General features: G+C 39.7%; 1 protein-coding gene across 3 annotated transcripts in view; it reads left to right on the forward strand.

The window, feature by feature from the left end:
- The window catches only part of PAK5 (p21 (RAC1) activated kinase 5), a 352,864-nt gene that overhangs the window by 323,750 nt on the left and 12,761 nt on the right, over nucleotides 1–16,353 (forward strand). For 2 of the 3 annotated variants that reach the window (XM_060186557.1, XM_060186556.1), the window contains 3 exons: nucleotides 12–503; nucleotides 2,567–2,700; nucleotides 6,521–6,647. In XM_060186557.1, the coding sequence (XP_060042540.1) occupies nucleotides 12–503; nucleotides 2,567–2,700; nucleotides 6,521–6,647 (753 nt within the window). The remainder of the gene's footprint in view (nucleotides 1–11; nucleotides 504–2,566; nucleotides 2,701–6,520; nucleotides 6,648–16,353) is intronic. The other variant, XM_060186558.1, reaches the window with a different exon arrangement.

Below are 16,353 nucleotides of genomic sequence, written 5' to 3' on the forward strand. Positions count from 1 at the left end.
TGTCTTCCCAGGTGGATTATGATCGAGCACAGCTGGTCCTCAGTCCTCCACTGTCAGGGTCCGACACCTATCCCAGGGGCCCTGCTAAACTACCTCAAAGTCAAAGTAAACCGGGCTATTCCTCCAGCAGCCATCAGTATGCATCTGGCTACCACAAAGCCACCCTGTACCAGCATCCCTCCCTGCAAACCAGCTCACAGTATATCTCCACAGCTTCTTACCTGAGCTCCCTCAGCATCTCATCCAGCACCTACCCCCCACCCAGCTGGGGGTCCTCCTCAGATCAGCAGCCCTCCCGGGTGTCCCATGAACAATTCCGGGCTGCCCTGCAACTGGTAGTCAGCCCAGGAGACCCCAGAGAATATCTGGACAACTTTATCAAAATCGGGGAAGGGTCAACAGGCATTGTGTGCATCGCCACTGAGAAACACACAGGGAAACAAGTGGCAGTGAAGAAAATGGACCTCCGGAAGCAACAGAGAAGAGAACTGCTTTTTAATGAGGTAGATGGTGTGTTCAGATCATCCTTTCTCTCCTGTGTGTCACTTATATTCTTTTATTTCACAGACTGTGCATATACATTTTAAAACATTAGAAAGCACTAAAAACAGATTGTGCATATACATTTTAAAACATTAGAAAGCACTAAAAACATGAATACAAAAAAATGTGCCCTATTATCTTCCTTCTAGGCTTTTTCTGTGTCAGTAGAGTGGCTACCTTTATAAGGTACTTCATGTATATCAGCCACCAAGACATTTTGATCTGGTTTTGATTCCTACGACAATGCTATGAGGAAGAAACAGGTTATCACCATTATAGCAGTAAGGAAACCTGAATTCAGGTTAAGTTACCAGCCTAAGGTAATAGTGCAGAGCTGGAATTGGAATTCTAGTAGGTTCTAAAATCTCATGTAACACTGCTTCTGTGGCTCTCTGTAAACTCATGTATACTTTTCTATAACCACGTCTGCAAAGCCTATATAAAAGCCAGTATACCACTCTTGGAAACTTGAGGTTTTTTCATAACTATAGACATAATCAGTTCTTCCAATAAAAAATATAGAAGGTATACAAAATGTTCCATAATCCTACAACAGAGCAATGTTATACATCAACCATATTTCAATATTTCTATATTTTCTTAGATAAGATATATATGTATGTATACGTATAGTATAAGTATATATATATGTATGTGTGTGTGTGTATATATGTGATTTACAGAAATTTTATACTAATATTAACCTTGCCAACAGTCCTGTTTCATCCTTATTAACATTGTATACTATTGTATTGTCTTTGTTAACTAATAAATATTAACTTTTTAATTAGCATTTATTATTCCCAGTGAAACTAGATTAATTTTTGTATGGCTTCAGACCATTTTATTTCTTTAGAAAATCATATTCCATTGTACTATTTACAATTGAAATATTTGTTTTATTGATTTGTAAGTGATCTTGATACATTAGGAAACTAACCCTTTTCTGTATATGTGTTGCAATTATTTTTCTACTTCATTGGTTTTTAAACTTGCTTATTACATAAGAGTTCTAAAATGTATATAGGAAAAAAAACATAAGCTTCTATGTCCAGGGACACAAAAAAATTTGGAGCCATATCCATTTAATGATTTTATGAGATTCTATTGAGGGAAATTGGCTTTTGTGGGTCAAAAAATTTAAGTCTGATAAGTCAGGTTTCCAATGTTAGATAATTTTTCGTATGCATCTCTAAACTCTCAGAACAATAGGCAATCACTATAAAATGCAATGTCATATAGATGAACAATTTTGTAATTTATTATTTACACTAATCCTGAAAATGTTACCTGATGGAACCACTAGGCAGTAATTCCTTGAAGTTCTCTCTCTATTAAAAAGGCTCAAGTTAGCCGTCTTATACTTAACACATGTTTGTTTTTAATTTCAAGACCTTCCCTCTGCAAGCTACTCAAACTTTTCTCAGACACAATGTGGATTTTTTTCCAAGAAGTTAACATGGAATCTTGTGGTCCCACTCCAATCAACTGTTACTCCATTTGCCTATGGGGATCAATTACCATTCACTCAGTTTTGCCATGATAGCCCACAGTAGAATGTGTGCAGTATAATCTACAGGAAACCTTTAGGGATATCTAACTGCATATCTCTCTCTCTCTCTCTCTCTCTTTCTCTCTCTCTCTCACTCTCTCTCTCTCTCTCACACACACACACACACAGAGTGAGAGAGAGAGAGATAGGAGAGAGAAAGAGAGAGAGAGTCAATTAAGCTCCAAAATATGAATATAGCCTTGCCATGATTCTGCCTGACTTCACTCCTTACTCTCCTAATCTTTTCTTTTTGTCCAGTGTCTGGTTGACTTGCCATTTTACTCTTGAATTTACTAACTTGATTCTAAATAAGTATACTAGTTAGCCTCAATGCCTTCAATTTCCCTATAGTAGACTCCTGAATGAATAATTCCCCAGCAATCTTGTCGATCAGTTGTACTCATAAGATAGTCAAAAGAAAAGGGCCAGATTTTGCTATCACAAATCAAAAGTATTTTTCCATTTGTCCAGGTTGTGATAATGCGGGATTATCACCATGACAACGTGGTTGACATGTACAACAGCTACCTTGTGAGCGATGAACTCTGGGTGGTCATGGAATTTCTAGAAGGTGGTGCCTTGACAGACATTGTTACTCATACCAGGTAAGTTTCTTTATTAACCAGGAGCATAAATTCAAGTTACTGATTATTCTCCTTCTGAGGAACATCTCAGTGGCTCTCTTCACAAATGGCAAGGAATTCCAAAATTAGAGAATAAGACGACTGTTTTCCTCTGTAGTTTTCAAGTGCCTGTAGTAATTTCATTTTTTTTTTGTATAATTCATTAATTTGCCACTTGGAGTCAAGTGTTTATTGAGAACCTGTCATGTACCATATGCTTCTTTGATAGTAATACAGATGATACAAGTGATAAGTATCAAATAATCCCATCAGGGAAGTCACAGATAAGAAATAAATGCCGTAAGTTTGGAGAATTAGATCTATCTACATAGCCTAGAAGGATACCTGACTATTTCCATTGTAAAGAATCAAGAAAGAATTTCAGAAAGAATTTGATATCTGATATCGGCTTTGAAATATGCATGAGTATATTCTTTTTTTTTAAATTTGCTTTCCCCCCTTTTGTTTCCCTTGTTGTTGTTTTTTATTGTTGTTGTTATTATTGTTGTTGTTATTGATATCATCATTGTTGGGTAGGACAGAGAGAAATGGAGAGAGGAGGGGAAGACAGAGAGGGGGAGAGAAAGATAGACATCTACAGACTTGCTTCACCTCCTGTAAAGTGGGGGGCTCGAACTGGGATCCGAACGCCAGTCCCTGCACTTTGCGCTACATGCGCTTAACCCACTGCACTACCACCCAACCCCCAGGAGTTTATTCTAAGAATGCAACAAGTTGAAGGGAAAGGGTATTGAAAGTGAAAGAAAAGTTATATGCTAATACAATGTTTCTCAAAATTGGATATGCAGATTATTTTACTAAATCTGGCTTTCTAAAGTTTATTAAATGAAAATTACAAATCAGTAACATCTATCACATTCCAATTAAAGGTAATCTCTTAATTGCTGACTGGGACTCAGATTTAATTATTATAGTTGACCTGTTAATAACCTTTATGCTAGTTTCAGATAACTCAGATCTCATGGACTCTTAAGAAGAATACCTTTTACTGAATATGCCATCCCTTAGTCCTAAATTAACTTGTGGGAATTTGACCCTGTCACTACTGCTGCTGCTGCTGCTGCTGCTGCACTAAGCCTCTGAGGGATGTACATTGGGCAAATATAAACGCTGTTATCTGAAAACAACCCAGCACAATAACCAACCTACCACCCACTGAAAGAAGTTGTAGGATTCTACTATTTCAGACAATAACATTTCTAGTCATTTGCCATTGTATAAGACCAACTGAATATTATAGGAACCATCCTTATAAAGAAGGGCATGTGTTAGGGTCGGGCAGTAGCACAGCGGGTTAAGTGCACAAGGACTGGCGTAGGATCCTGGTTAGAGCCCCCCGGCTCCCCTCCTGCACAGGGGTTGCTTCACAAGTGGTGAAGCAGGTCTGCAGGTGTCTATCTGCCTCTCTCCTTCTCTGTCTCCCCTCTTCTTTTGATTTCTCTCTGTCCTATCCAGCAACAGCAACATCAATGGCAACAATAACAAAAATGGGAAAAAATGGCCTCCAAAAGCAGTGGATTTGTAGTGCAGGCACCAAGCCTCAACAATAACCCTAGAGGCAAAAACAAAAAAAATAAATAAATAAGAAGGGCATGTGTCTTCATACTTTCCTCTTTTATATCTTTTTATTATTATTGCCACCAGAGTTACCACTGGGGTTTGGTGCCTGCATGATGAATCCACCACTCCTGATGGCTATTCTTTTTTTCTTTTTCTCTTTCCTGTAATTTGATAGGACAGAGAGATACTGAGAGGGGAGGAGGAATAAGACAGAGAGTGAGAGACACCTGCAATGCTGCCTCATCATTTGTGAAGCTTTCCACCTGCAGGTGGAGAGCAAGGGCTTGAACCCAGGTCCTTGCACTTGGTAATGTGTGTATTCTACTAGGTGTACTGTTGTTCAGCCCCTTGTCCCCTTTATCTCTTAATGGTTTTTCTAATAAATAGACTCTCTCCTTAGGTTTTCTTTTGAGTCCTAGTTCCGACTCATTTGGAGTCTGCTGCCATCAGCAAGACTGAATCAAATTCGAGACCATCTTTTCTTTATTATTATCTATTTATTCCCTTTTGTTACTCTGGCTGTTTTGTTTTTTTTTTGCTGTAGTTATTACTGTTGTCATTGTTGTTGGATAGGACACAGAAATATGGAGAGAAGAGAGGAAGACAGAGAGGGGAGAGAAAAATAGACACCTGCAGACCTGCTTCACAGCTTGTGAAGCAAGCAACTCCCCTGCAAGTGGGGAGCTGAGGGCTTGAACGAGGATCCTTACGCGGGTCCATGCTCTTTGTATGACCTGCACTTAACCCGCTGCGCTACAGCTCGACTCCCATGAGACCATCTTTTAACTTGCCCAGCTGAGCTAAGATTTTCCTGAGCTCTTAAATCTAGGTTCTGTCAGGTACACCCTCTGTCTCACCTGCATGACAGTTTGTTCTAGTAGCTCTACCAAATTTGGGGTCTAACTGAGGTCTCACATAGCCCTGTGATAGGGAAGGTGTATCGTGCCTAGATGAGGTAGGCAAATGCCTGAATGAGTTCTGGTGACACTGAGAAGCCTTTGCTGTCCAAATAATTGTTCCCACCTAGAATCTGCAGAGTTAGACTATTTGACTCTTAAGACAGGGAGAGAGCATAGTGGTTCTGCAAAAAAGAATTTCATGCCTGAGGTTACAATTCCCATCCCTATTCTACTCTTTCCCCTCCCAATGCACACACTACCATAAACCAGAGTTGAGCAGTGCTCCAGTTTAAAAAACAAAACAAACAAACAAACAAAACCCCACGGTATTTACTTTCTACAAAGTCCATTCTTAGGCGGTTCAGTGGGAAGGCAGGGGTTCTAACCTTAAGAAATGAGGTTTGAATCTAATCACTTCCTTAGCTAGATCACATTGGGCAAAACACTGGCCTTGGTGCCTCTTTCTAAACCCAAAAATACCTTTAGGGGAGGATTGCAGCTGGATATGTAAAAGCACATCCATTTCTGTGTGTTTCTTTCTCATCCTCATGGTCTATTCACAATTATTTGTAACTTTTAGGTTTAATTTCCTTTGGACTGAAGGATCTAGAGTGACAGAGACCTCCAGCTCCTGGAGGAGACAGCAACAGGAAGTCAGAGGCAAGGCTGGTCCCAGAGATAGGAGATCCAATACCACTTAGCTTAAGTCCAGTCTTGAAGAGAACCATGGCTGAAGAGAACTATTTCCAAAATGAAGGAGGGCCATGGGGTAGCTCGCTTGGATAGTGTGCTCTGTTGCCATATGTATGACTCATGCTCAAACCCACCCTGTCCCCACCCTCATCCCACCCTTACTTCACTAAAGGTAATATGGTCTCTTTCACTCTCTGCTTCTCTGTCTCTAAAAAAAAAAATTACTTATTAACAAATTAAAAAGGGTATTTAACACCCAAATCCTGGACCCTTGATCAGATTATTTAGTATGTTTTCTCAGTCGAACTCCAGAGCCAAGTACCTGAGGAATAAATAATCTGTAAGAGTCCACGGACGTATTTTGTGTTACAAACTCTAACACCAATAAATAGGAGTCTCTTTATCTTTGCTTATTTGGCCTATGTCATCCTCAAGGGCAAGTATTATGTTCTAGGTGTCAGATCCCAAAAATATCCTCTTCCTTGTCCATAGATTTTTCTAAGGGTGGATTGGAGAGATTGGTCTGGTTCCTTAGAACCCAAGGGAACTGCTGCTCTTAATCATTTAAAATATGCTCTTAAATCCCTCCTTATTCATTAAATGTTTTTTGTTTGTTTGTTTGTTTTTAGAATGAATGAAGAACAGATAGCTACTGTATGTTTGTCAGTTCTGAATGCTCTCTCCTACCTTCACAACCAAGGAGTGATTCACAGAGACATAAAGAGTGATTCCATTCTCCTGACCAGTGATGGCCGGGTAAGATTTTCTTGTTCGTCCCCTTCACACTTTACTTTGTCACTTTGTGTGTCATTTTTCTCCCAAGAACCTTTCTCATCATTCTAATTTCCCTCAGTCACCATTACCCACAGCCTTTCCCAGAAGGCTTACAAAAAGGAAATTACCATCCTTTGTGTCACCCTGTTAGTCAGAATTGTCTGTATCCTGAATTTGATGGATCATTTTCTGCCATAACAATGAGAGGAGGAAGTCAAAGTGGACATTTCTTTCCTTTCCTTTTCTGTCATGTTCTTATTTTTGTTGAAGAGATGACTTTTCTAAGGCACAAACACACCATTGTGGTATCTGTAGTATCTCTTGGTGTCTCTACAGGAAACAGGTAAAGCTCCACAAAGAATTTAATAAAGATCAAAAGCCATAAGGGCAAGGGGGGAAAAATCATTAAATGGAGAAAAGAAATTCTCTTCAATAAATGGAGTTGGGAAAATTAGATTGAAACATGCAGACAAATAAAACTAGAGCACCACGTATCACCATGCACAAAAGTCAGCTCCAAATAGATAAAAGACATGGGCATTAGACCAGAAACTATCAAATACATAGAGGAAAACTGGCAGAACACTTCATGGCTTATGCTTCAGAAATATCTTCAGAGATTTGAGTCCAATATCAAAGAAATCATAAAGAAAAATAAATCAGTGGGACCATATCAAACTGAAAAGCTTCTGCACAGCAAAAGTAACCATCACCAAAAGAGAAAGGCATCCTACAGAACAGGTCTTTTATACAACATGTATCAGAGAGTGGACTTAACAACCAAAAACATAAAAATCTCACTAAACTTATCAGCAAAAACAAACAATGCCACCCCATTAGAAAATGGGCGGGGTGGGGTGGGTCAGGTGGTGGTGCACCTAACTGAATGCACACATTACCAGGTCCAAGTCCCAGATTCCCACCCATGGGGGAAAGCTTCACAAGTGCTGATGCAGAGCTGCAGGTATCTCTCTTAATCTCTCTCACTCACTATCACTCTCTCTCTCTCTCTCCCCTATCAAATAAAAGAAAGGAAGAAAAATCTCTTAAAAATAAAAAATAAAAAAGATTGAGACAAAGAAAGAAAAGACAAGAGGAGGAAATGGACAGAAGCTTCACCAAGAAAGAGAATTCCTCCTTCCTACCTCTTCCTTCTCTCTCAATTTCGCTCTGTCTCTATCAAAAAGTAATTAGTTAGTTGATTAACTAACTAAGTTGTAGCACTGCTTCACTCCTCTGAAGCATTCCCCCATCAGGTGGCGACCAGGGGAATAGAACCCTGGTCCTTACACATTGTAATGTGTGTAATAAACTAGGTGCTCCACCAAGCAGCCTCTACCTTATATCTTCAAAAGTATATTATTTCATGAGTGTTATATGGAATAATACTCAGAATTTCACAAATGGGATTTGATGTACGTATCTGTTTAAGGCTGATTTTTCTCTATTCACTCAGCAAAATTTACTCCAGTTTTAGCCTAGTCTGTGTATCTCAATAGTTAAAAGTAAGCCATACACTGTCTGGCAATAAGTCGTATTTCTCAAAGAAAGTCTCATAACAAGGAAAGATCATAGATGACCACACTGAAGCCTTAATTATAATAATGGAACGTGTGTATGTGTGTGTGTGTGTGTGTGTGTGTGAAATCACACTCTTTGTGAATTTTTTTTCCACTGTACCATATTCAATAGTAACATACAACACAGTCTGTCTAACCACTCATTCTTTGAAGAGCATTTTGGTAATTTCCAGCTTGAAGCTATTCTAGATAAAATTAGGAGCTACATTTCCACTTCTTTGGGATATGTACCTAAGAGTATAATTACTGGTTACAGGTCAATGAATTTTTCTTTTTGAAAGGAACAGCTTAACTGTTTTACAGAGTAGTTGCACCATTTGATATTTCCACCAACACAATGGATGGTGGGTATCTTGTTTGTGACAGTGGTTATGCAAGACTACAATGTGATAATATATTTTTTAAATATTTATTTATTTATTCCCTTTTGTTGCCCTTGTTTTCTTGTTGTTGTTATTGATGTCATAGTTGTTGGATAGGACAGAGAGAAATGGAGAGAGGAAGGGAAGTCAGAGAAGGGGAGAGAAAGACAGACACCTGCAGACCTGCTTCACCGCCTGTGAAGCGACTCCCCTGCAGGTGGGGAACCGGGGCTCGAACAGGGATCCTTACGCTGGTCCTTGCGCTTTGCGCCACGTGCACCAACCCACTGCGCTACCGCCCGACTCCAGTGATAATATTTTTTAACTTTTATTTATAAAATGGAAATATTGGCAAAAATATAGGATAGGAGGGGTACAATTCCACACAATCCTCACCCCCAGAACTCCATAACCAATCCCCTCCCTTGATAACTTCCCTATTCTTTATCCCTCTGGGTGTATGGACCCAGGATCATTATGGAGGGCAGAAGGTGGGAGGTCAGGCTTCTGTAATTGCTTTCCCGCTGTACATGAGTATTGACAGGTCGATCCATACTCCCAGCCTGCCTCTCTCTTTCCCTAGTGGGGCAGAGCTCTGGGGATGCAGGGTTCCAGGACACATTGGTGCCGTTGTATTCCCAGGGAAGTCAGGTTGGCATCATGTTATCATCTGGAACCTGGTGGCTGAAAAAGAGTTAAGATATAAAGCAGAACAATTTGTTGATTAATCATGAACCTAAAGACAAGAATATTGCAGACAAAGATTTGGGGTCTCTGTTTTGGAAAAAGCTAGTAGGTCTATTTTAGAATGTGATAAAATTTTAGAGTACTTATATGGGAGTTTATGTATAACTAATGAAATCTGAATAAGCACTATTTACCACACTAATATAAATTTCTTATTGTTGACATTGGTCTATAGTTGTGTTAGATGCTAGTAGCAGTAGAGAGAACTAGATGTACATTTCTTTGCAATCATCTATAAGCCTGCAACTACTTTAAAAACAAAGTTTTTAAAAAGAATTGCTCAAGGGAGTCAGGCAATAGTGCAGCTGATTAAGCGCACGTGGCGCAAAGCACAAGGACCTGCGGAAGGATCCCGGTTCAAGCCCCCGGCAGGGGAGTCACTTCACAGATGGTGAAGCTGGTCTGCAGGTGTCTGTTTTTGTCTCCCCCTCTCTATCTTCACCTCCTCTCTCCATTTCTCTCTGTCCTATCTAACAACAACGACATCAATAACAAATAACAACAACAATAATAATTACAACAATAAAAAGAAAACAAGGACAACAAAAGAGAAAATAAATAAATACAATTCACTAAAGTATTACAAAAAAAAAAGAATTGCTCAAGTCTTAAAAATTTTTATTTTTCTCCTACATGACAGAAGGAAATTACTTTCTATTAACACAAATCACTCACTATATGTCTATTGCATTAAAAAAAAAAACTAGTGAGTCACTAGTGAGTGGCAGGTAAGAGGGATGTTTTGTGGGGTTTGAAAGGAAAAAGTAAATAGCATACCACAAAAGTGGGTGCAAGAATTACATGAGGTAATTTATGTAAAACTCTTAGAAGCAAACCATGTCCTAGGTAGAAGCTCACAGAGAGGGTGATCCCCCCCCCTCCCTAACACACACACACATAAGCCATTATTATAATTAAGGCTTGAATGTGGTCACCTATGATCTTTCCTTGATATGGGACTTTCATTTGAGATATACTACTTATTGGTCAGCAGACAGTGTATGGCTTACTTTAAACAAAACCATTGGTTTGAATGACCTTCAAATTCATTACTTATTACACCCAATGAATCCACTGAAAGGGGACAAACACAAATGCGCCCCCCCCCTTTTTTTTACTTATTAATGGCCACATTTAAATAATGATAGGATTTCATGTGAAATTTTAGTTTCCTTACAAAGTCATAAACTAGAGCTGGATGATGGTATACCAGTTGAGTGCACTTTTCCATGTAAAAGCACCACATTCCAACAGGGAAAGCAGTACTATAGGTGTCTTTCTTCCCCCCTCACTTCTTGATTCCTGTTTCTATCCAAAATAAATAAATAAAAGATCAGAAATATCTGGTAATAGTGTGATTGAACTCACACATGACTAAAATGGAGATGGTGCCATGAAGGTTAATAGCACCATATCAAATGCTGTTAATACCTCACTCATTTTTTTTAACTTTATTGGGGGGTTAATAGTTTACATTACATTTGTTGTCACATAAGTACAGGTTCTCCTCTTTCCGTGATAGTTTTGCGAAATACCCTCTCCCCCAGCCAAGTTCCTCCTCCTTCTTCATGCCCCAGGATCCCAGCATGCCCTCTATCCCATGACTTTTCCTCATTCCCAAGAGTCCTTTACTTTGGTGTAATACATCATGCCCAGCCCAAGTATCACCTTATGCTTTCCCTTACATATTCTACAAGACTAGCTCTACTACCTGCATCTCTTTGCTTGGAGACTTTCTCTGTTCCCCACAGACTATTCTTCCAGTAAATGGCTGTCGGGTTCTCCCCGACAGGTAGTCTCAAGGACGGAGATCTGGACCAGCCGGACCCGCCTTCTGGGGCTGAGCGGGAGGGAGAGTGTCAACTTGAGAAAAGAAAACACACCAAGTCGGGAGTACTGTCAAGGCAGTGACTCGCTTTATTGAGGAAAAGGCCATTTTTTATAGGCAGGGGATAGAGGCAGAGATGGAAAGGTAGGGTGGGATGACGTTAGAGGTGGTGTGAGGTGTTGTCACCATCGGTGGGGCCTATGCTCTTTACGCATCATCAGCTGGAGGGCAGAGGTGAATTCAGGCACAGCCTACAGGAAATGCTGTGTCACTCTAAGGAAGTTAGTGACTGTCAGCGAAACTCGAGTCAGGCTTACGGAGTGTCTGCTGGGCCTAGATCGGGGCCAAGCAGACCCCAACAAATGGCAAGTTGGAAATTCTAGGACAATCACATCCACTCTTCTAAGAACAGCCCTAAACAAGTGAATTAGAGTACCAATAACCCCAGCCTTCTAGTCATTGGATGAGCCCTCTGCAGTCCTCCAGACTTCCTCAACAAGATTGCATTCCACTTGCCTATGATAGTAACTTTCTTTGTATCTAATCCTTAATTGGCTACCTCCCCTTCCCTAGTGTAGTACCTGTTTCATTCCTACTATTTCCTTATCTCACCAATAAACAACTTGCATGAATTTTTGTCTCAGGCTAACTTCAGTTGGACACCCCATCTAACAGGATGCCCCTATTCCACAAAATTTGAAGTGAGGGAAAGGTTGGGTAAGGGACTGAACATAGAGTGACAAATAGGACCTTCTGACCATTTCACACCAGATTAACTGTGCCCCTTATAGTCAGCTGGAAGTCAGTATCTCTTTTCCAAAAGACTGCCTCACTCCTAATTTTTCATTATTTCTATTTGGCCCAATACATTCATTGATAGTACATGCTTGGTTCCCTTGGACATTGGGTTTTACTATTCCGTACAATAATTGGTCTCAGAATTAGAAGAAGAACTAACAAATATCTCCCAAATATTATTTTTAATTAAACAAAGACTTTGAAATATAGCTTGCTTAAGTTCATTCCTTTCAGATATAGTCTGTGTTATACCACAGCTCTATCCTTCCTCCCCTGCCTGTTCTCACCAGTTACTGTCCCTGATGCAAGAAGCACCACATAAAAAGTCAAAAGACCCAGGCATTCGTCTCCATTGTGATATCCTTCCTCTTCTCTTGGATTTGGCAGCAAAATTTCAAGCCACAAATTTAAATTTAAAGCCTTAAATGGGAGTCACTCTCATCAGTCTGGCCCCTTTTCTAAATATACTCACTTCCTTTATCCCTGGGTCATTGCTCTCCTTAAAAGGGGTTTTCAAATATTGCTCAACATCAGAACCATAGGGGAGCTGAGCAAAAAGCAACTTCTCAGGTGCTGCCCTCAATATTCTGATTCAGCCAAAAGCCTGCATTTTTTTAAAGTTCCAAGGGTAGGCTGATGCTATACATTTCCAGTTTCCTTGCCATAGAGAAAGTTCCCAGGAACCTGGCTCAAAAGCGTTCATCTTTTGCTATAGTCAAACCTTGAGTAAACACAAGAATTCTTTAGCTTGTAAACAATGTACAGAACATGAGTTTTACATTGTGTTTTTAAAACTTCTTGCTGTCTTGTGAACCAGACGTCTTTAGCTCCAACCCTCACCACACACTGACATTTTTTTTAATCATTTTATTGGGGACTTACTGGACAACAGTATAGTTGTTGACACAGGGTTCAATTCTTCATTTCCCTGTGATAGGGTCTGAAAAATACTCTCACCAACAACTAGTTTCTTTTCCACCTTGGTACACTAAGATTCTTTCTCTATCACCCCCTTCCCCTGCTTCCCGAGTACCTTGCCTTGCTGCAATGTAGCACACCCTGACCAAGTTTTATTTTGTGTTTTTCCTTTCTGTCCCTGTTTCTTAAGTTCCATCTATAAGTGAGATCATCCAGTATTTGTCTTTCTTTTGACTCTGCCATGTTTTTTAAATTTTTATTTATGAAATGGAAACACTGCCAAGACCATAGGACAAGAGGGGTACAATTCCACACAGTTCCCACCACCAGAACTCTGTATCCCATCCCAATAGCTTTCCTACTCTTGAAACCTCTAGGAGTATGAGCCCAGGGTCATTATGGGGTGCAGAAGGTGGAAGGTCTGGCTGCTGTAATTGCTTCCCTGCTGAACATGGGTGTTGGCCGGTCGATCCATACTCCCAGCCTGACTCTCTCTTTCCCTAGTGGGGCAGAGCTCTGGGAAAGTAGGGCTCTGCCATGTTTTTATAGGTACACTGATTCCTAACTAGGGCATACTGATGTCAATAGGATCTCATGTTTAAATGGCAACTTTGTCTGAGTTCTAAGTTATAGTTTCTTGGCTGGTTTCTGTGGAACAAGTTAGATGTCCTCTTACTAGGTGGAAGGCAATGTTTTAGTCCAGTTCTCTTCAGCTAACTGCATTAATAAGACAAAGGTAGTTTCCTAAGCAGCCAAGTTGTACTATGCTATCTAAAATAAGCTCAGCTTAGAGTCTTTGTGATTTTCTTTTAAGATCTGCCTACAGTGTTCTATTATACTCATTACTTGTGTTCTCATTATCTACTTGCAAATTTATTTGGACAAATGTTGTGTGTAATTATGTTCTTTTCAAAAATTATCTCTTTTATGTACTTAGATGAGTTAAAAAAAGAAAAGAAAAAGCATTCAGAGGCACTTATACTCCTATAACAGAAAAACAAGCTTAGCTTCCAAGTGTTAAGGTTCAGTTTCTTGTCTTACATTTTGTCAGGGAGATACTTATTAGTCTTTTGGGTTTGTGATCTTTTTTTAATGCCTAGAAAGAGAAAATCACACTAAAGATGCTGAAATTTAAAAAAAAAAAAAAAACTATTAAATAAACAACTACCAATACCAAAATGCAGATGTAGTCACCTTCTCAATGATTCATATTTCTTAAATGTATAGTCAAGCAAAATTGGTAGAATGGCAGAATTGTCCCTCTCCTGCTTTGTAGAAGGATTACAGTATTGTTCAAACATAAACTTTGGTAACATGTGTGCCACAGGCCCTCCCTTGTTCATGAACTTTGGAAAGACACACACACACACACACACACTTTTTTTTGTTTGTTTAAGACTAACCTATTTATCCTCCCAAAGTTATATGTGATGGATAAAAAAAAAAAAAGCAACTCTCTATTATTCCATTCTATTATATTTAGTCTTCTTAAATAATGTAGGCATTGCCAAAGATCAGCCACATTATGATAAGGTTTCCATGATACCTCTAAAACCTCAGTCTTTCGCATTTGGTCACCACCTACTTCTTCTCTACACCTCCCACCCCCATTGTTTTCAAGATGGCATCTGGGATAATAAAAAAATGTAGTTTATGGAACCTCATATGGAAGAGATAAGACTTATCCTCTCATTTTTCTCTGGTTCTAGCCTTGGAAAAAAACTATCTTCCACAACTTTGACAGGTAACCACTGACGATAAACAGGTGCCATCAGCCACTGGATTTTTCAGGGATGCACTGCTACAGTGTTTTACAGTGGCAGTCATTTTTTTTTTTTTAGTGATATATTAATGATTGACAAGATTGTGCAACAAGAGGGTATAATTCCATACAATTCAATTCCTTCAATTCCCACCACCAGAGTTTCACATGCCCTGCTAGCCCCACTTTGAAGTTTCCCTATTCTTCATCCCTCTGGGAGTATGGACCAAAGAACTTTATGGAAACCAGAAGGTGGGAGGTCTGGCTTCTGTAGTTGCTTCTCTGCTGGACCTGGGCGTTGACAGGTCTATCCATACCATTCCTAGTGGTCTAGGGCTCTGCAGAAGTGGGGTACCAGAACTCATTGGTGAGGTCCTCTGTGCAGGGAAGTCAGGTTGGCATCATGGTAATATATGCAACTTGGTGGCTGAAAAGCATTGAGATATAAAGCAGAACAAATTATTTAATAATCAGAAACCTATAGCTAAGAGTATAGCAAATGAAATTTGTTGTCTTCATGTTGGAAAGAACTGGAAATCCATTATAGGTATATTCCAAGAGGCCCGTGACTTTACTAACTTTTGCCTGGGCCAAACAGCTAACATGCAGGAGGGCTAAGAGTATTGTTTGGGAAGATGGTGTCAGAGTTGTGAATAGGACTAGAAAGCTGGATCAGGGCAGAGAGAAGTTCCCAAATACTAAGAAAGTATATAAATGCCATTAACTATAAACCCCATCGATCTGCCCTATGTCTATTCATATTTAGCATAGGAGCCTATGTGACCTCTGCATCCCTGTGAATCTGAGCTCATATTCCATTGTCACAGCTAGGGACATTCTAGGTTGCATTCATTTGAGGTCCAGTCTTCCTTAAATGGCAGAGAGTGTTGACCCAGCCTCCCTTTGGAGAGTGGGGCAATTTTTACTACTGCTGTCCTACATTGAGGGCCGTGTCCTGTAGATTACCTCAAGTTTTTAAAGCCATCCTTGAGCCTGTATCTTCATGTCAACCATAGGCATTTGCTAAACAACTTTCTCTCCCCTCACTAAAATTTGGAAGAGCTTCTAGACCCCTGCACATCACACAAAGCATTGTGCATGGTCTCAGGCTTAAATTCACACATGCTGTTGAGCCATATCTTCATGAAGACTATGTTGGACCTGGCCAGTGCTGATGTTTGACTAGTATTGTTTCTTATTTCTTTATTGGGGGATTAATGGTTTCCAGTCAACAGTAAAATACAATAGTTTGTACATGCATTAACATTTCTCAGTTTTCTACATAACAGTTCAACCCCCACTAGGCCCTTCTCTGCCATCATGTTGACTAGTATTTCCTACTATGTACTCATTGTTAACATATTATGCTATTTTCAGTCTTATTGGTGAATGGCTATTATTCCAAGTCATCCAGCTCTTTACTAGGGCCCACTTTGCCTCATTAAATTTATCTACGGGTAACTTTAGGCACTGTTTAACTTTATGTTTAGTTTCTTTCTAGCCTAGATTAGTATGGTTATTAATATTTTGAATATTACCTTTTTTATTGCCTCCAGAGTTATTATTGGGGTTTGGTGCCAACACTACAAATTCACTACTCCTGCCTGCCCTCCCCCCACCCCCATTTCATTAGATAGGATGGAGAAAAATTGGAGGGGTGAGGTAGAGAGGGGGAAGATAAAGACAGACACCT

Source organism: Erinaceus europaeus, chromosome 1 (assembly GCF_950295315.1).
Source record: "Erinaceus europaeus chromosome 1, mEriEur2.1, whole genome shotgun sequence".
NCBI classification, from domain to species: domain Eukaryota; kingdom Metazoa; phylum Chordata; class Mammalia; order Eulipotyphla; family Erinaceidae; genus Erinaceus; species Erinaceus europaeus.